This window comes from Rhinoraja longicauda, chromosome 13, assembly GCF_053455715.1.
Source record: "Rhinoraja longicauda isolate Sanriku21f chromosome 13, sRhiLon1.1, whole genome shotgun sequence".
Taxonomy (NCBI): Eukaryota; Metazoa; Chordata; class Chondrichthyes; order Rajiformes; family Arhynchobatidae; genus Rhinoraja; species Rhinoraja longicauda.
Genome location: NC_135965.1, coordinates 49,965,204 through 49,986,335, shown reverse-complemented (window position 1 = coordinate 49,986,335; position 21,132 = coordinate 49,965,204). Strand labels below are relative to the sequence as shown.

The 21,132-nt window shown below is 41.9% G+C and overlaps 1 protein-coding gene across 1 annotated transcript in view; it reads right to left on the bottom strand.

Annotated features, from left to right (window-relative positions):
* Positions 1 to 21,132, bottom strand: part of LOC144599707 (zinc finger matrin-type protein 3-like) — a 34,829-nt gene continuing 13,697 nt past the window's right edge. Inside the window, exons 4-6 of the mRNA XM_078410937.1 lie at positions 18,124 to 18,293; positions 8,510 to 8,610; positions 1 to 2,032 (exon numbers count right to left, since the gene is read on the bottom strand). Coding sequence (XP_078267063.1) covers positions 1,824 to 2,032; positions 8,510 to 8,610; positions 18,124 to 18,293 — 480 coding nt within the window. The 3' untranslated portion in view covers positions 1 to 1,823. The remainder of the gene's footprint in view (positions 2,033 to 8,509; positions 8,611 to 18,123; positions 18,294 to 21,132) is intronic.

Here is a 21,132-nt window from a genome sequence, read left to right as displayed (position 1 = left end):
AGGTTTACAGAAAGAACATGCATAAAATTGTGCAAAATTAAAACTATAAGACAAAGGTATTTTCAGGTAATGCATTCTTGTAGCTGAATTCGGTAATTAATCCAGTTCCTTATTTGCGTGATTGATCATGTTTACACTCTGACGTAAAAGTTATATTTGATTAATTTCAACAAATCAGCAAAATGCCAGCTCCGATAAATTTTTATGCACATTATGTGGAATTCTGTGATGATTCTTTTGTTGGATTGCGAGATGAAACATTAAAAATAAAAGCGTGTTACGTCTGAAATAGAGATGTCATCCAACAGATTGTACCATTGACTACAACCAAGCAGGTACAATCATGCAGTGGTCATAGTCTGGGCCATATACTTTTATAAATGCACTTGTTTAATATCAACATCTATCATGTAAACCTGAAAGACTCAATTTGAATAGCTTTTATATCATAAACACAAAACAGATTGTCATCTTTCACATTAAGTCCGGCACAGAGAAAAATATAACAAGGAGCATAATGATAGAAAAGTTCAGTACAATTTTACCTCCATAAAAAAATTATAAAAAATAAACTATAATTTGATGAAGAATATTCTTTAAACGCTTGCATTTAATAAAAAGATCCTTGTCCAATGGTTCTTAAAGATAGTCTTGGCAGCCAATGAAAAGGGATACAAGTGTATAGAATACAGAACTAGTATGGAAGTCATGAAAGTAACCCTTTTCTAACATTAAAATGGAACCTATGCAGAATATCCTCTGCTGATATTCCCCTTAACTCATTGCCGATCCAGGGTGCCAATTTCTACTATTTATAGTTACGTAACTAATCGCAGCTCTGATGAGTATTTCACAATGTCATTTATCTCAAACCTTGAAAAGGATTTTATCCATCAAATTCCGAGACTGGTTCTGATCATTTTGCAAAAGGCCAGCATTTGATTTGACAATTTTGAGCTTTAAAACGACTCAATGGTAGATTATTTCCGTTGAGATTTTGCATCATGAAACAGTGGTTAATGGGGGAATATCGTTAAGATATTTCTTTAAAATATCGTTTCAAGTCACAAGGTTAATAACATCAACACCATCTGTATTTTCTTCTGTTGTTGATTGTTTAAACAGTACATGCTGGCAATGCCAGTGGTGGCTAAAATAATGAGCCCGATTACAAATATTATCTGTGTGTCTATGCACGGTGGTCCAGTGCAGACCAACAAAGCATCAACTTTGGCTAATTCATAATATCACATCATTAAACTCATTAACTCCGGTATCTGGAATGAATATTAATCTTATGGTTTATTCAGTGTTATAATCATCCAACAGAGAGCCTGATGGTGAGATTCTCTTTGTAAAGATAGTCAACAGTAAAGGAATGATCAACGTTGAACATTTACTAGAATATCACCTTCAGGACTGAATTCAGAAGACCATTATATATTACTAAACAAAAAAATAAATAAATATATTAAGAGACTAAATTAGAATGACATTAAAATTGTAACAAAGAAACAATTTGTTGGAAAAATTGTAGAAGAGAAACAAATATTAAATGACTCAAACATTTCCAAATCATTTGTAAAAGCATCTTATGACCAATCACATACTCCCTTTAAGGGGCAGAAATTAAATATAAAGCAATCAGTTAATACTTTACACCTAGTAACATTAAATAAAATATTAAGCAAACATAAAATACACTTTGACTTTAAACAAGAGAATTTTGTACAATTAAAATGGCCTGAATCATTCCTTGCAGTTTCAACATTCTGGATAGATATTGGGACAATTTAAAGCATTCTCCTTGTGTTTTCAAACCTTCATACATATCCAAGATTCTCCATCTCACTGCGGTATCGCTGCTCTGATACTTTGCACTTGTGCAGTTTGCTTTCAAGGTGCAACCGAAATTCCTGCTCCTCACTGGCTCCAATGTTACACATGGAGCAATAGAACTGTCCACTTGGCGTCACGCACATTGCTAGGTCACGTGGAATCCGCTGCCTCGAACGAGGATTAAAATACGGACCTACATAAAGATAACGTTTTTGATGAAGGGTTTTTAAAGATAATTGCATTTCCTGGCACTTATTTGCCTTGTAAAAAAATGCACAGAAGAAAAATGTTAAAAAAAATTAAGAATACAATGTTCATTCAACACTTATTGTTATCTTATTATTTGCTCTTGTGAATTACACTGCTGATAAATTATCAAAAAAGAGGATTTTTCACCACCAGCATTTAGCTCTAATATTAATATAGCAGTAGCTCACTGATATCTTCTCATAGTCATAGTGTGATATTGTGTGGAAACAGGCCCTTCGGCCCAACTTGCCCACACCGGCCAACGTGTCCCAGCTACACTAATCCCACCTACCCATGTTTGGTCCATATCCATCCAAACCTGTCCTATCCATGTACCTATCTAACTGTTTCTTAAATGTTGGGATAGTCCCTGCCTCAACCATACACCCACCACCCTTTGTGTGTAAAAGTTACCCCTCAGATTCCTATTAAATCTTTTCTCCTTCCCCCTTAAACCTCTGGTCCTTGATTCACCTACTCTGGACAGAGACTCTGTATGTACCCGATCTATTCTTCTCATGATTTTATACACCTCAATAAGATCACCCCTCAACTCTCCTGCATGCCAAGGAACAGAGTCCCAGTCTACTCAACCTCTTCCTCTCGCTCACACCCTCTAGCCCAGGCAACATCCTTGTAAATCTTGTAACTCTTCTCTGCACCCTTTCCAGCTTGACATTTTTCCTATAACATGGTGCCCAGAACTGGACACATTACTCTAAATGCGGCCTCACCAACATCTTATACAACTGCAACATGACCTCCCAACATCTATACTCATTTAGAATTAGTTTATGTGTTTCTAAATTTTCACATCATTTTAAAATAGCATCGCAACTTTCTTTGTAGTGTTGCCGCCCTCTTCTTGAAACTATTTCACATTCCTAACAGCTAGCTACAAATTCACAGATTGCTACAGAACGACTGCTACTGTTGATGAATTAGCCTCTATTCTTTTTTTATTTTCCTTTCCCTTATTTCATTTCTATCCTACATCTTCAGCGTTTACTTCATTTTGGCTAAGATCCCAAAACAATACAGATGCAACAGCTTGCTCCAGTGCTCACCACAATATTCAACCTCTCCTTGGCAAAGTCCGTGGTCCCTGCATGCTTCAAAAGATTCATCATTGTACCGGTGCCAAAGAATGCCTCTCCAGCGTGTTTAAATGACTACTGACCGGTGGCCCTCACCTCGGTTGTCATGAAATGCTTTGAGAGGCTAGTCAAGAAGCACATCTGCGCCCTTCTTCCTCGCAACATGGACCCACTACAGTTCGCATACCGTCCGAACAGGTCCACGGATGATGCGGTCTCCCAGGTTCTACACACCGCTCTCTCTCATCTGGACAGCCAGGGGGGCTATGTGAGGATGCTGTTCATTGACTTTAGTTCAGCATTCAACACAATAGTCCCCAGCAGACTGGTTGAGAAGCTGCTGGAACTGGGGCTTAGCACCCCTCTGTGTGCCTGGGTCCTGGACTTTCTCACTGCCAGGCCCCAAGTGGTCAGGATGGGGGAACACACATCTAGCTCCCTCACCCTGAACATAGGATCCCCCCAGGGCTGCGTCCTAAGCCCCCTACTGTACTCCCTGTACACACATGACTGTAGGGCCAGGTTCAGCTCAAACTCCATCATCAAGTTTGCTGATGACACTGTGGTGGTGGGCCGGATCTCCAACAACGATGAGAAGGCCTACCGGGAGGAGGTGGCTGATCTGGCACTCTGGTGTCAGGACAATAGCCTCCTCTTGAATGTCACTGAAACAAAGGAGCTGATTGTGGACTTCAGAAGGGCTAAACATCCAAGGACGTACACGCCACTGGAGATAAATGGGTCTATTGTGGATAGGGTGAGCAGTTTCAAATACTTGGGAGTCCGCATTGCAGAGGATCTGACATGGGCAACGCACATTGCCGCACTGGTGGGTAAGGCTAAGCAGCGCCTTTACCACCTTAGACAACTGAGGAAATTCAGAGTGTCGCTGAGGATCCTTCATTGCTTCTACTCTGGGGCTGTAGAGAGCATCCTGTCCGGCAACATTACAGTCTGGTTTGGGAACAGCTCTGCCCAGGACAGGATGGCCCTGCAGAGAGTAGTGCGTTCGGCAGAACGCACCATGGGAACTACACTCGTCCCCCTGCAGGACCTATACATCAGGAGGTGCAGATCCAGAGCAAGCAAGATCATGAGGGACCCCTGCCACCCCAGTAACGGACTGTTCCAGATGCTACGGTCAGGCAAACGCCTCCGCTGTCACGCTGTGAAAACGGAGAGGATGAGACGGAGCTTCTTCCCACAGGCCATCAGGACTGTCAACTTTGATAACCCCAGAGACTAAATTTTTGTCGACACTTTTTGTGCTATGTTTAGTAACTTATTAACTTTATTTATATGCTGTAACTGTAATTCTTTTTGTGCACAACCCGCAGGCATTGCCACTTTCATTTCACTGCACATCGAGTATGTGTATGTGACAAATAAATTTGACTTGACTTGACTTAAACGGATTTAATAATGCTTGCATTAGTTTCCATCTCCATACTCTTTGTACATCTTAATTCTCTAGATATACTATGTTAGCCTTCATCAGATGTGCATTAAAAACAAACCCAAAGAAAAAGAAAAAAAGAAAGCACTGATGCAAAAATCAGTAAACGTATACCTACAACCTCTGGGTCAGTGGCCATTATAGATAATAGACAATAGGTGCAGGAGGAGGCCATTCGGCCCTTTGAGCCAGCACCGCCATTCAATGTGATCATGGCTGATCATTCTCAATCAGTACCCCGTACCTGCCTTCTCCCCATACCCCCTGACTCCGCTATCCTTAAGAGCTCTATCTAGCTCTCTCTTGAATGCATTCAGAGAATTGGCCTCCACTGCCTTCTGAGGCAGAGAATTCCACAGATTTACAACTCTGAATGAAAAAGTTTTTCCTCATCTCCGTTCTAAATGGCCTACCCCTTATTCATAAACTGTGGCCCCTTGTTGTGGACTCCCCCAACATTGGGAACATGTTTCCTGCCTCTAACGTGTCCAACCCCTTAATAATCTTATATGTTTCGATAAGATCTCCTCTCATCCTTCTAAATTCCAGTGTATACTAGCCTAGTCGCTCCAGTCTTTCAACATATGACAGTCCCGCCATTTTGGGAATGAACCTAGTAAACCTACGCTGCGCGCCCTCAATAGCAAGAATATCCTTCCTCATATTTGGAAACCAAATCTGCACCACACAGTACTCCAGGTACGATCTCACTAGGGCCCTGTACAACTGCAGAAGGACCTCTTTGCTCCTATACTCAACTCCTCTTGTTATGAAGGCCAACATTCCATTGGCTTTCTTCACTGCCTGCATGCTGCCTTTCAGTGACTGATGCACTAAAACACCCAGATCAAGTCAAGTCAAGTCAGATTTATTTGTCACATACACATACACGATGTGCAGTGAAATGAAAGTGGCAATGCCTGCGGATTGTGCACAAAAAAGAATTACAGTTACAGCATATAAATAAAGTTAATAAGTTACTATAGTGTAGACAAAAAATTAGTCTCTGGGGTTATAAAAGTTGACAGTCCTGATGGCCTGTGGGAAGAAACTCCGTCTCATCCTCTCCGTTTTTACAGCGTGACAGCGGAGGCGTTTGCCTGACCGTAGCATCTGGAACAGTCCGTTACTGGGGTGGCAGGGGTCCCTCATGATCTTGCTTGCTCTGGATCTGCACCTCCTGATGTATAGGTCCTGCAGGGGGACGAGTGTAGTTCCCATGGTGCGTTCTGCCGAACGCACTACTCTCTGCAGGGCCATCCTGTCCTGGGCAGAGCTGTTCCCAAACCAGACTGTAATGTTGCCGGACAGGATGCTCTCTACAGCCCCAGAGTAGAAGCAATGAAGGATCCTCAGAGACACTCTGAATTTCCTCAGTTGTCTAAGGTGGTAAAGGCGCTGCTTTGCCTCGTTGTACATCCCCTTTTCCTAACTTGACACCATTCAGATAATAATCTGCCTTCCTATTCTTACCACCAAAGTGGATAACCTCACACTTATCCACATTAAACTGCATCTGCCATGCATCCGCCCACTCACACAACCTGTCCAAGTCACCCTGCAACCTCATAGCATCTTCCTCACAGTTCACACTACCACCCAGCTTTGTATCATCTGCAAATTTGCTAATGGTACTTTTAATCCCTTCATCCTTCACCCTTCATTTTTACTGACATGTGGTGTAGATTGTGCCGGGCGGGGCCCTCTGCTACCCACTCAAGCTCCACAAACACCTGAACTCATCGTCTCTGGATCTCAAAGGCCCATCTTGCTTGTCCAGATGATCCTTTAGCTAAGAACAAGCTAATGCAACTTCTTAAAGATAGAACTGTCATTGTAACTTCTTTACAGGCATGTGACAGATGGGAATACCATCTTTTCAATTTTACCATCTTACAAACCTGACAAGGCCTCCCAATGCCTTTGAATGTCCCTTATATTCAGAAACATTTAAAAACTATTACATATGAAGTAAACAAATAAAACCATTGAACATTTCAAAATCATATTTAACAATATTAAACTAAAGACATGAAAAGAAACAAATAATATCAAGAATGTAACCTACCTTTCTTCTCGCCAAATACCCAATCAAATGAGCAGACTCGCACGGCCTGTCCCACATCTAACCTGCACAAGGATTGAGACCAGATTCCCCATGGAGTTTCCCACTCCATTGTTGAATTCCACGAGGTGTCCAGCAACAGGACCCATTGGAAAGTTGGCATCAGCACTCAGTCATTGAATCATAGAGTTGAACAGCTCAGAATTGAGCCAGTTGACACACCACATCCACACCAACCCTTTTGCCCAGGACATCTAGTAGTTTATTACTGTCACATGTACTGAGATACGGCGAGTAGCTTGTTCCTCACACCTTCCAGTGAAATCATATCATTCACGAGATCCTCTTCTGCAACAGATTGCAGAGAATCGCCATCTTTCAGCTTCCAAGTCTCTGTGTAAATTGACTGCATTAGGAGCACATCCTAATGTGCTTTACCTGTCGGGTTGCATCTTAAATGTAGTAATTGGATCTGATCCCATCACCTTGATTCCATCACCAAACATTGGAATAATATATTCCTGTATTTGTCCCACACCGGGGAAATTTACAATTTTACACCGGGAATCTTTGCACTGTACCTCGGTACACATGACAATACACCAAACTGTACACCTTCGCTGGCAGCATGTTCCAACATCCCCCTGTAAAATACTTACCCCTCAATCCCCTTTCAAACTCTGACTTGTAATTTTTGAAAGGATACCAGGGCAGAGATAACTTGGTCCCTCAGATGTATACATCAATTTTAGAAATAGTGTATTCGATACAGAAAGTGGTCTGATACATCATAAATGATACACTATAATTTAAGTTTACTACTTCAATTATACAATTCAGTTATACAAGACATTATCAAATGGTCTTTTCTGCTCCCAAATAGGGCCGTTAAATATGCACATATTTTAGTGGAATTTGGCAAATTATGATCAAGAACTTTCTGTTATGGCTCAATTCTCGATGATGAATACCAGACTCCGTTTTCAATATGTTCAGCACTGCACTTAACATTGATGTAAATGTATGTCGGCCATTTGCACACTTAATCAAACTGGCTTTATAGATTATTTGCATCATTCCATGTATCCATTGCCTTCTTATTTTATGTCATCAACAGACTTAACTAGTCTTCAGATAGGAAGGTAGACACAAAATGCTGGAGTAACTCAGCGGGACAGGCAGCATCTCTGGAGAGAAGGGATGGGTGACGTTTCGGGTCGAGACCCTTCGTCAGATACCTTTAGTATTAAAAGTCATTTAATCAGATTTATTTACAACAAATCATCTCTAATTTAGTTTATTGTCAGGTGTACCGAGGCACAGCTAATTGTTACGTGATATCCAGTCAACAGAAAGGCTATAGATAATTACAATCAAGCCGCCCACAGTGTACAGATACACAATAATGGGAATAAAGTTTAGTGCAAGATAATGCCCAGTAAAGTCTAAGGGTCTCCAATGATGTAGATGGTAGCTCAGGACTGCTCTCTAGTTGGTGATACCAATTTAATTGCAGGTTCCTGTAATTCTGGGGAAATCATATTTTGTTCATATCTATCAGAGCCACTTCTTCATCCTGATTCAGAAAGGTCAAAATGCAACCAGTGCACATTAAAATATTTTCGATAATAGCTTTAAGTATTAAGTGAATGAATGGAAGGGGAGATTTGACCTCAGGGCAAAAGATCACTTGGAAGAAAAGGAAGTGATCCCCTTGCCTTATTATAAAACACTTGTTTTATTGTTGCGCATTATGATGTGGCAAATATTTAAACACCTTGGCAAACAGAAAACATGACATACCAAGAGTATTTTGAACTCCATGTAGATTGCGACGATGTGACACCACTTTAAATGCACTCCCTTCGTTCCTTTGCCTTCTCTTTGTCAGCACGGTTGCTTCTCTGTTGAATTAAAATTCTCTGTTATTGATATATTTAATGATCATACAATTTACTTTTGAGCCTATTTCATTTATTTCTCAGTATTTAGCAAGCGTAGAGCAAGATACCTTCTGCTGCACGCTAGTTTCTAGTTTCAGTAATGTGCCATCACTGATTTCCACTTGCATCTCATGTCATACAAATTAGGAGCAGGCTTATGCCTCGTTAGTTAGTTTTAGTTTAGTTTATCGTCACGTGTACCGAGGTACAGGGAAAAGCTTTTTGTTCCGTGCTATCCAGTCAGCGGAAAGACTACACATGATTACAATCGAGCCGTCCATAGGGTGTAGATACATGATAAAGGGAATAACGTTTAGTACAAGATAAAGTCCAATAAAGTCTGATTAAAGATAGTCTGAGGGTGTTCAATGAGGTAGATAGCAGTTCAAAACGGCTCTTTCATTGTTGGTAGCATGGTTCAGTTGCATGAGGGTCAGGGTTACCCTTCCCTAACCCTAAAGCAAGCCCCCTAAAGCCTGCCCCACCTTTCATTCAGATGGTGGCTGATCTGATTATGACCTTTACATAGCTGCCTATGCCCACCAACCTTTCACTCCCCTTCTTGTCAAGGGTTTTTCTACCCCAGTCCAGATGCAGAGTCTTGACCCAAAACACAGCCAGTTCCTTTCCCCCGCACACAGATGTGGCCTGACCCACTGAATTCCTCCAGCACTTTGTGATTTGTTCCAGCTGTTTGTTTCTTACTCCAGATTTTACCATCTGTAATCTGTAATATCTACCGCTGACTTAAACTTTTTCAAAGACCCTTTGAAGATAATGTTCCACAGATTTATAACAATTGAGAGGAAAAAATCCCTCATCTGAAATGTGCATATGTCTAAAAAGGATGTCCTCTTATTTTTAAACAGTGATCCTGGTTCTAGATTTTCTCCACAACAAAACCATTGGTACCTTCAACTTTATCAAGACTGCTCAGGTTTTATATGTTTCAATGGAGTCACCGCTTCTGTTTTTTAAGTCCAGTAGATACAAACATGGTCAATCAAGCTTTCCTCACACAGCAGCCCGGCCATTCAATCCATCATTCATCTATTTTCCGACAGCAAATGTTGACAGACATGACTACCTGCACATTCATTGCGTAATCATCTGCGCAGTGATTGGTGACAACTCTGCCAGTTTTTTCCCTTACCTGGGCAATGGTTAAAGGTAATCAGGCTGAGAAATGTTCCCAATGTTGGAGGAGTCCAGAACCAGGGGTCACAGTTTAAAAATAAGGGGTAGGTTATTTAGGACTGAGATGAGGAAAAAGCTTTGTACCCAGAGAGTTGTGAATCTGTGGAATTCTCTGCCACAGAAGGCAGTGGAGGCCAATTCACTTGATGTATTCAAGAGAGAGTTGGAGATAGCTCTTAGGGCTAATGGAATCAGGGGATATGGGGAGAAAGCAGGAACGGGGTACTGATTCTGAATGATCAGCCATGATCATATTGAATGGCGGTGCTGGCTTGAAGGCCCAAATGGCCCACTCCTGCACCTATTTTCTATGTTTCTATGAGATTGGTTAATGGAGCACAGTTTAAAAAGTCAAATGTGGCACCTTCATGAAATGAAATCAGCAACCAGTGTATAAGATCTTTAAGATGTTGCAAGAATTATCATAACTTTCTAGGTTTTCTCAACTTAGTAAGCATGCAGAGGTTTGTTAGAATACAAAGCCTTCCATTAATTTGGCAGAATCCATAATAAGATGATGTCATTCCATCCTGAAGACCCATCTACAAAAAGGCTAAGCAAAAAGAATTGCACTTTTAGAGGAGTCTGAAAGTTCAATTGTGTGGCAGAGATTTAGCAAAATCTTGAGATATTTGATCAAAAAACTTTTCTGATACAATTTAAATAAAAATAGAACACTACAATGTGGAACCCATTGCCACAGAGGGCTGTGGAGGCCAGGTCAGTGGATATTTTTAAGGCAGAGATAGACAAATTCTTGATTAGAACGGGTATCAAGGGTTATGGGGAGAAGGCAGGAGAATGGGGTTAGGAGGCACAGATCAGCCATGATTGAATGGCGGAGTAGACTCGATGGGCCGAATGGCCTAATTCTGCTCCTATAACTTGTGAACTGATGAACACAGTGGTGTAGCTTCATGCATAGACTTAGGCAGAGACATTTAAATCCCCATTTTATTTGTTCCACTATCCAGGTTAAAAAATATACCTTATTCCTTACACTCACAAATGTTTGGGAAAATGAGGACAACTTGGCATCCAAAATTTCCTGAATGCTTTTGACAATAATGAATTCTGTATTAATGCATTATCATTTTTGATTGTAAATTTTATCCAAGATATAGACAGCCTGTTGGTGTTTATCGTTACAAAAACAGTGGTTCAATGCTAGAAACTGCAAAGTTCACCATGGATCAATGTGCAAGAGCTCATTCGGGAAACTCTCTTACTCTGCCACTTAGAATTCAACGTTTGATGTCATTTGAGTTTCGATTATATCATATTATAAACTTTTACTACATTGCTACTAATACTCCTGATATGTGATATTATAAAATCTGCAAGACTCATTTTATTACAACAGTGAAATCAACTTTGAAAGAAGTTTACAATGTTTCTATTATGGAACTGTTAATTTTGTAAAAACTAGCACGATACGTCGATAACTATGGATAACTATATCCAATGTACTTTACAAGTTGGCAAGAAAACTAGAAGATCAATTTTAATGTTCTGGACCTTCAGTTGCTGTACATGAATATAAATAAAAATTATTTACCTTTGATATGGTCTTTATTCTTCATATGTAGTTTATCCACCATGTACCTTAGGATATGCCTATTTTTTTCAGGAAGAGTGGGCAAAAATCAATAGAACAGTGCTCCTAGGATAGGTCTTACACTCAATGGCATCATGAGCCAAACATCTGATCTTCCCTCAATATTCTAAATCATAAAAGACTAGGCCACAGACTGATTCCAGTTCTTTTTTGAGGTAGGATTAACCAGAGGTATTGTCTTTGCTTCTTGGTCCAAGTAACATTGCATAATAAAATATACAATGGAAAGAGGTGGAGATTGCAATTAGAATATGAGAAAACTATGTTGATAATAAATGTCATTCAAAGAAAGAATAAGGACCAATAGATGGTATAGGTCTTAGATCCTGACTCATTTTTATTTCACATACTTTACGCCTCAAATTAATCACCTTTCGTTGCTTCATCAATGAGTTCCCTTCCATTGTCGTGTTAGCAAATGGACAGTTTGCAGATAACTATAATTATTCTACTCCATTTATTAATCTTTTGAAAATGAAGTAGCCCATTGTAGTCACTGTACGGTCTGGACTCACATTCAAGTCCGAGGCAAAACAGAAATAGCTCTAAATACTCAGAAAGTCAATCAGCATCGACAGAGAGAGGGAGGGGGAGTGAGAGTGGGAGACAAATGTTCTGATCAATAACCTTTCATTGGAATTGGTGAATGGTTATCAACCCAAAATGTTAGTTCAGCTTCTCTCTCCATTAGTGCCAGCTGACTAGCTGAACATTTTCTGCTTTTTGTGTTCTGTTTCGGATTTCGAGGCCAAGGCTAATGAGTGTTTAATTGTGGTGCTATATAAACGTTACAAGTGACCAACCACAACAATACATAGTTTGGCCTCATCATAATTAGCTTCAACAGCATTTCAATTAGGGCGGCACAGTGGCGCAGCGGTAGAGTTGTTGCCTTACAGCGCCGGAGACCTGGGTTTGATCCCGGCTACGGGTGCTGTCTATATGGAGTTTGTACGTTCTCCCCATGACCTGCATGGGTTTTCTCCGAGATCTTCGGTTTCCTCCCACACTCCAAAGATGTACAGGTATGTAGGTAAATTGGCTTTGTAAATGTAAAAAATTGTCCCTAGTGGGTATAGGATAGTGTTAGTGTGTGGGGATCGCTGGTCGGCGCAGACCCGGTGGACCAAAAGGGCCTGTTTCCACGTTGTATCTCTAAACTAAAACCAAGCACCACCACAGCTGAATTCCTATACTCACCTCTACCCAAAAGATAAACTTGCCAGGTCACTGTGGGTACAAGGACAGAAGCTGGTTACTGCCTCAAGTGATCCATCTTGATCAAAACATCACCAAAATCAAGACTGAATTAAGGACTACGTTTGAATACATACCATTTTCCTGGATGTGTGAAGATACCTGATCCCAGGTAGACCTACTGTTTGTTCCAAGTACTCCCGCTCAGGCAATATACACATTAGCACCTGAGACCCAAGGAAGATTTGGAAGCTGAAGGAAAAATTAATAACCTCTGAAAACATTAAACTTAAAAGGAGATAACACAGGATGGAGAACCATGAAGCCACTCCATGCTCCCATCCCCCTCCCTCCAATGCATTGATAGTAAATAATCAAGGCAAACATCAAAAAGGTAAAGTAAGTGAGATAGTCAGAAGGAAGTGCTAACCACAGGAAATTCGCCACCTTCGATGGGTCAATGGAGTACATGTTGAGAAGCTACTCCAAGAGGTATAGAACTAGCAACCATCACTCTTTGCTTTGGAGTTCTTCAAGATCATCTTCTGATCTGCTTTCCGCTTGGCAGACCAAGATGATGCGCGTTTGCGCTTTTTCCCAAAGGTTTATTGAGGTGGCTCAGTGTACACAGCATTGACAAAGGGGATGTCTCAGTAACACCCCCTCTACCTGGCATATTAACGATTGGCAAATCCTTCTATGTCCAGGGTCCCAAATTCCTTGACCGCCCCCTCGGTCGTTTTATGTGACAGCAGGTGGGAGAGTTGGACACACCATCTATTCTGGATGAGTTGTTAATGTCCATCCTTTCCCACCGCCGAGGCATGCAGGAACAATATCAAGCTCTCTGTGGAACCCACATGCAAGAGTGCAAGCACAGAAGGGGTGAAGGTAATGGAGGCACTCAGGTCAAAGACTCCCTGTACATCAACAGCATTGCTGACTGGTTCCACTGCTGGCCTTCAGTTTGCCGAGTATTTGCGCATAGTTCAAACTGGCCTCTTGTCCCAGGTTTAGGTGCAGCAAAAGCACGGCCATATTCCTTGGCAAATGATCTACATGACACTTTGCTCTGTTTACTGGCAGGGGCGGGTCTGATTTCCCGGAAGGTGATGAGAACATGGTTCAGAAGAGCTGGACAGCAGGAACAGAGCATGGTGCGTGAACTAAGGCAAAGTAGAAAATGGAATGGTGGCAAATGCATTCCTTTTCAATTGTAGAAAATGATCAGATGTAAGGAGGTCTCTCTGTTGTTGTACAAGTCATCCCAGCTATTTTCTCATTTATCTGGAGATTAAAACTGGGGAAGGGAATATTAACCATCTACTCCTGAAAGGTGTATTTACCAATTGGTCTGGAGAAAACTGCAGAGTTCTTTATCAGAGTTCATCTATAAAAAACTGTGTAACACAGGTTTATGTTTCAAATCACCCATTTTCAAGGATGTACGCTGGGACAAATACCAAATGCTGCCGAAAGATGATCAGAGCAGAGTGAAAGATGCACTCTGCTGCGTCTGAAACTTGTTGGACTCTCACACAGTCCCCGGGTCCTGGGATGTTGTGGTAGGGGCACGAAGGCTGAATGATAATAGACAATAGACAATATGTGCAGGAGGAGGCCATTCGGCCCTTTGAGCCAGCACCGCCATTAAATGTGATCATGGCTGATCATCCTCAATCAGTACCCCGTTCCTGCCTTCTCCCCATACCCCCTGACTCCGCTATCCTTAAGAGCTCTATCTAGCTCTCTCTTGAATGCATTCAGAGAATGGGCCTCCACTGCCTTCTGAGGCAGAGAATTCCACAGATTTACAACTCTGAATGAAAAAGTTTTTCCTCATCTCCGTTCTAAATGGCCTACCCCTTATTCTTAAACTGTGGCCCCTTGTTCTGGACTCCCCCAACATTGGGAACATGTTTCCTGCCTCTAACGTGTCCAACCCCTTAATAATCTTATAACACAGTTAAATATCACAGTTTAACACCCTCTGCTTTTGCACATTCTGGGGCTGGGAACAGGCCTAAGAAAAATAAACTCTCAGGCTGTCTTCTCAAGGGATCGTCTTAAAGAAAAATCAATGTCATGCTTACATACGCAAGTGGAATGATATCGCCTGCTCCGGGAATAGTGACATGTTTGGGTGTATATTTTATTCATGAAGCGTTTGTGAAATTAAAATTGCACAATATCAAAACAAGCCTTGTGGAGTAACTGATGTCATTCCAAACACTCAGCAGCCTCCAGGCACGTCACACAGGCAGAGAGATCTCAATAGTAAATAGTCTACTTCCAGCACAAAGTACCCAACAGTTTGTTATCAGCTTTTAAATCTTCAAAGTGTAGCAAGGAACTGCAGATGCTGGTTTACACTGAAGATTGACACAAAGTGTTGGAGTAACTCAGCCTGTCAAGCAACATCTCTGGAGAAAAGAAAGGTGACGTTTCAGGTCAGAACATTCCGACCCAAAATGTCACCTATTCTTGTTTAAATCTTCAATGTTGTGCGAACATTGGGTGGCGCCAGCAATGGCTGTCTCGCCAACAGTCTCTGTCCCTTCCTTCTCTGTTGTTTTTTTAGTATGTGTTAAATGTATGTTTTTGGTGTTTTCTTTAGCTTGGTTTATGTGGGGGGGTGGGGGTGGGGGGATACTTTTTTTAAAATCTCTTACCTCGACTGCGGCCTAACATCGAGGAGTTGGCGGCCTTTGCTGGAGACCGACTTCGGGAGCTCCAACCGCGGGAGCCTGCGGACTTGGAGCTTCGATCGCCCCGACGCGGGAGCTTCGATCGCCCCGACGCGGGAGCTTCGATCACCCCGACGCGGAGGCATCGACAGCTGGCTGCGGGAGCTTCGAGCCCCGACTGCGGATGGTTCGACTGCCCCGACCGCGGGAGAAAAATGAGGGAAGAAGATTAGACTTTATTGCCTTCCATCACAGTGAGGGATTTGGGGAATCCGCTGTGGTGGATGTTTATGTTAACTTGTATGTAGTTGTCTGTCTTGTTGCTTTTTTTTAGTATGGCTGTATAGTAATACGAATATCACTGTACCTTAATTGTTAAAAGTCCTTTGAAACCTTTGAAACATTGTGCTCAGTACAAATTAAATGCATATTAAGAATACATTTTACATTGAGTAGAGGCCTCTAATTGACAATTTCTTTCTCTGAATAACTCAATTCTTAGTGTAAGAAGGAACTGCAGATGCTGGTTACACTTGGTTCTTAGTGTCAGGTTAAGGACAATTCCTAAACAAAGAATTATTTGGTGATACTTCTCTAAGTAAATTAAACATTATGAGGTTAATTTCTGCCATCTTTAGGAGATGTTCAAAAACAACATTATACTATTCCTTCTTTAGTCTCTTTTATTATTACGGTTTCAGTACCTAAGCTAGAGAAAAGCCTCCTCAGATTTAAATTATTTCCACGTTTTTTTCCAGCCAGACAGACTTCAAGAGAGAACTAGAGCTGTTCAGGATAGCGGAGTCAGGGGGTATGGGGAGAAGGCAGGAACGGGGTACTGATTGTGAATGATCAGCCATGATCACATTGAATGGTGGTGCTGGCTCGAAGGGCCGAATGGCCTACTCCTGCACCGATTGTCTATTGTCATTACAATCATTATTCTGAAAATGCCTGTGTCCCAAGATCAAGTTGTGTAGAAAGGAATTGCAGATGTGTAGGAAAGAACTGCAGATGTTGGTTTAAATCGAAGGTAGACACAAAATGCTGGAGTAACTCAGCAGGACAGGCAGCACCTCTGGAGAGAAGGAATGGGTGACATTTCAGGTCGCGACCCTTCTTCAGACCCTGCAGATGCTGGTTTAAACCGAAGATAAGACCCAAAACGCTGGAGCAACTCAGTGAAGCAACGTTTCGGGTTGAGACTGTCTCGACCAAAAACGTCACCCATTCCTTCTCCCCAGAGGTGCTGCCTGTACTGCTGAGTTACTCCAGCACTTGAATGAATGAATGAATGAATTAATAAGTTTATTGGCCAAGTATGTGCACATACAAGGAATGTGCCTTGGTGCTCCGCTCACAAATGACAACACAAACATACAGTTAACAATTAAAATAAAGCATAACCACATCAAAACAATAAGGATACACCATTACGGTCTAAACATGTGGGTGAAAACAAACCAGAGCAAAAAAGAGACTACAGACTTTGGTTGTTGAGTAGAACTATCACTCGTGGAAAAAAAGCTGTTTTTATGTCTGGCTGTGGCTGCTTTGACAGTCCGGAGTCGCCTTCCAGAGGGAAGTGCTTCGAAGAGTTTGTGGCCAGGGTGAGAGGGGTCAGAGATGATCTTGCCCACTCGCTTCCTGGCCCTTGCAGTGTACAGTTCGTCAATGGGGGAAAGGTTATAGCCAACAACCTTCTCAGCTGTGCGAACGATCCGTTGCAGCCTCCGGATGTCGTGCTTGGTGGCTGAGCCAAACCAGACCATGATGGAGAAGGTGAGGATGGATTCAATGATAGCTCAATGATAGCAGTATAGAATTGGGCCATCATTGCCTGTGGCAGATTGTGTTTCTTCAGTTGCCGCAGGAAGTACATCCTCTGTTGGGCCTGTGGAGTCGATGGTGGCCCCCATTTAAGGTCCCTGGAGATGATGGTTCCAAGGAATTTAAATGACTCAACAGATGTGACTGTGGTGTTGTTGATAGTGAGTGGGGGGAGGGGAGGGGGATCTCTTCGAGGGGAGGGGGATCTGGACGATGACACCTTGGCCTGGCTCGCCTCAACGGAGCTGCAGGTCTAAAAGACATACGACAGAAGAAGAAGAAGAAGAAGAAGAAGTGCCTATCCCAAGATCAAGCTCTTCTATAAAACAAAAAATATATCTAAATGTGCTCTCGGCTATTAATTACCAATGCATCTCTTCAAATAATACAGATATTCTTTTGTGAGACAAATTATGATTAAAAGCTCCTCCTAACTTTAAGGAAGAAGGCTGATTGCTAAGTATGAGAAGTTAGCCTGTATACAGTGTGGAAAAAAACAAACAAATATCCAACATGAGATTTAAACCAAAGCTTCAGAAATAGGAAACAGCAAAAAATAAACGAGAAAATATTTTATTATTTTATTTTTTGTCCTATTCAATTGTTGCTGCCAGCAGTGGAAGAAGAAAAGGAGTTGTGGAATACAGGTCTGTGCTAAGCATTCTTGGGGGAAGATCAGATGACAAAACTTTCCTACCAGGGCACAGTTCCAATGATTAGTAGCAGGTTGGGTAACGGCCTTTCCTAAGATATATAGAGGATGAACACATGGAGGAATAATCATCTTTGACTGTGGACCCTAAAAGAAGCAACTGATATTTAGAAACCTATCATTGAAACAAAGTTTAATTAGGTTTTTGTTTAGAATTAAAACATCCATTCACATTATCAGAATTATCATACTTTTGCTGAAAAAATGTGTAATGGAGTTCTTAGCATACGTACGAGAGAGCATTGATTTTCTGAGCCTCTGCCAGCCGCAGTCTCTTGGCGTGGTTCTTCCCTTGATAGTGCGCTTGCGCCACAGCAGGGGAACTAAAAGAGGCATCACAGAGTTTGCAGTAATCATTTGCTGTGGCTAGAATCACACGACTTGCCGTCTTAGAGGACCCTGACTGAGTGGAAAATAAGACTCATAAATAATGAATAAAAAGGAGGCCAATTACTATTGTGTCCTATAGAGCTTCTAGTCAACAAGATAACAAGCCACTATATTTAACCCTCACATAGTACAGGTAATAATGACAAAAAAAAGCAACATTTAAGTATTCTAACTTTAAAAAAATAATTTCTGTAGATACTGTGAATACACTATAGTGTTAATTTACAGCCATTTTGGAAGACATCATATTTTGGCTCGTACAACAACCCTGATAGACTGGATTAAAAACCACTCCACGTGGCTTCTTGTGTAAAAAGGAACTGCAGATGCCGGCTTATACTGAAGAAAGACACAATATGTTTGAGTAATTCAGCATGTCAGGCAGCATCTCGGGAGAAAAAGCATGAGTGACGTTTCGTTGGAATCTGAAGAAGGGTTCCGACCCAAAACTTCATCTATCCTTTCTCTACAGGGATGCTGCCTGACCCACTGAGTTATTTCAGCACTTTGTGTCTATCCACGTGGCTTCTGGGTTATTTGTGTCTATCCACGTGGCCAGACTGGGCTATTTCATTCTACGTTATCAATAAATACCAAGCTCATTTGTAGCTAAAATGCTTGTTTAGAATTTGAATCACACATTGTAGTAATATTACATGAAACACTGATTTTCTTTATTGTTTGATTGGCGTAAAGTAACGATTTTACTACCAGAACAGCATTTATTATTAAAATTCATACTCTGAACCCACAAGAGTACTTTTGACAGTGTTACTGAATGTGGAAAATGCTTTTGACACGATAATCTATGGCCCAGTTTAATATCCCAGGAATGCAAATTTAAGAGATTTTACCTTTCCTGGCAGAGAATACAATTAGTAGTGTGTGAAATAAATTTGAGGCTTGATCCAACGGCAGGAAACAAAGTGTTGTGGAATACTGGTCTGTGCAATGTATACTTGGGGGAAGATCAGATGGCAGAACTTTCCTAAGAGGGCATTGTTCCAATGATTGATGGCAGGTTGGATGATGGAGGCTGCTTGTACAGTATCATTGTTTAAAAGGGGTAAGGCAGACCAGCTAGTCAAAAACTAGCCAGGTTCATCAGTGGCAATCTAAATCTCCTAAAAGCAAAAAAAACCCTGCAGATACTGGAATCTAAAAAAAACACCCACAAAATGGTGGAAATACTCAGAAAGCATTTGTGGAGGGAGAAACTGAAATGATATTTCAGGTCAATGGCTTTTCATCTGACTCAAGAACTTCCAGATTTTTATCTATTTGCTAGTCTTCATTTGTCCCATGCAAAAGGCTTCCTGCTATGTCACCTGCTTTACTATAAACCCACCGACTCGCACAGCTATCTGGACTACACTTCTTCCCACCCGGTCCCCTGCAAAAAGTCTATCCCCTACTCCCAATTCCTCCGTCTACGCCGCATCTGCGCCCGGGATGAGATGTTTCACACTAGGGCTTCCGAGATGTCCTCGTTCTTCAGAAAACGGGGCTTCCCCTCCGCCATTATAGATGAGGCTCTCACTAGGGTCTCTTCTACATCCCGCAGCTCCACTCTTGCTCCCCCTCCCCCCACTCGCAACAAGGACAGAATCCCCCTCGTTCTCACCTTCCACCCCACCATCCAACGGATCCAACATATCATCCACCAACATTTCCGTCACCTACAACGGGACCCCACCACTGGCCATATCTTCCCATCCCCTCCCCTCTCTGCGTTCCGCAGAGACCGTTCCCTCCGTAACTCCCTGGTCCACTCGTCCCTTCCTACCCAAACCACCCCAACCCCGGGCACTTTCCCCTGCAACCGCACGAGATGCAACACCTGTCCCTTTACCTCCCCCCTCAACTCCATCCAAGGACCCAAACAGTCTTTCCAGGTGAGACAAAGGTTCACCTGCACCTCCTCCAACCTCATCTATTGCATCCGCTGCTCTAGATGTCAACTTATTTACATCGGCAAAACCAAGTGCAGGCTCGGCGATCGCTTCGCTGAACACCTGCGCTCGGTCCGCATTAACAAAACTGATCTCCCGGTGGCCGAGCACTTTAACTCCCCCTCCCATTCCCAGTCTGACCTTTCTGTCATGGGCCTCCTCCAGTGCCATAGTGAGGCCTGCCGGAAGTTGGAGGAGCAGCACCTCATATTTCGCCTGGGCAGTTTGCAGCCCGGTGGTATGAACATCGACTTCCCCAACTTTAGATAGCTCCTCTGTCCCTCCCTTCCCCCCTCCTTCCCAGATCTCCCTCTATCTTCCTGTCTCCACCTATATCCGTCCTTTGTCCCGCCCCCCTGACATCAGTCTGAAGAAGGGTCTCGACCCGAAACGTCACCCATTCCTTCTCTCCCGAGATGCTGCCTGACCTGCTGAGTTACTCCAGCATTTTGTGAATAAATCCTGCTATGTCATACATTTTCAGCAATTTAAGTGAAAATAAAAGTTGGTTAGCTATTATGACAATAACATTGTAAAATTAAACAAAGGGACTGGGCTTTCTCATGATTGGATGATGTCAAGTCATTTGGGGATCTACTATTTGATTGATGCTTTTTTTGCTTGAATTATATAGCATCAGAAAACCTTTTAGAAATTCACAATCAATGTACAATGCATTCAGAAAATATTCAGACCCCTTCTTTTTTTCCACATTTTGTTACGTTACAGTCTTATTTAAAAATGGATTAGATTTTTTTTTTTTAATCATCAATCTACACACAATACCCCAAAATGAAGAAGCGAAACCAGGTGTTTAGAAATTTTTGCTAAGTAATTAAAAAGAAATAACTGAAATATTAAATTTACATAAGTATTCAGACCCTTTGCTGTGACACTCAA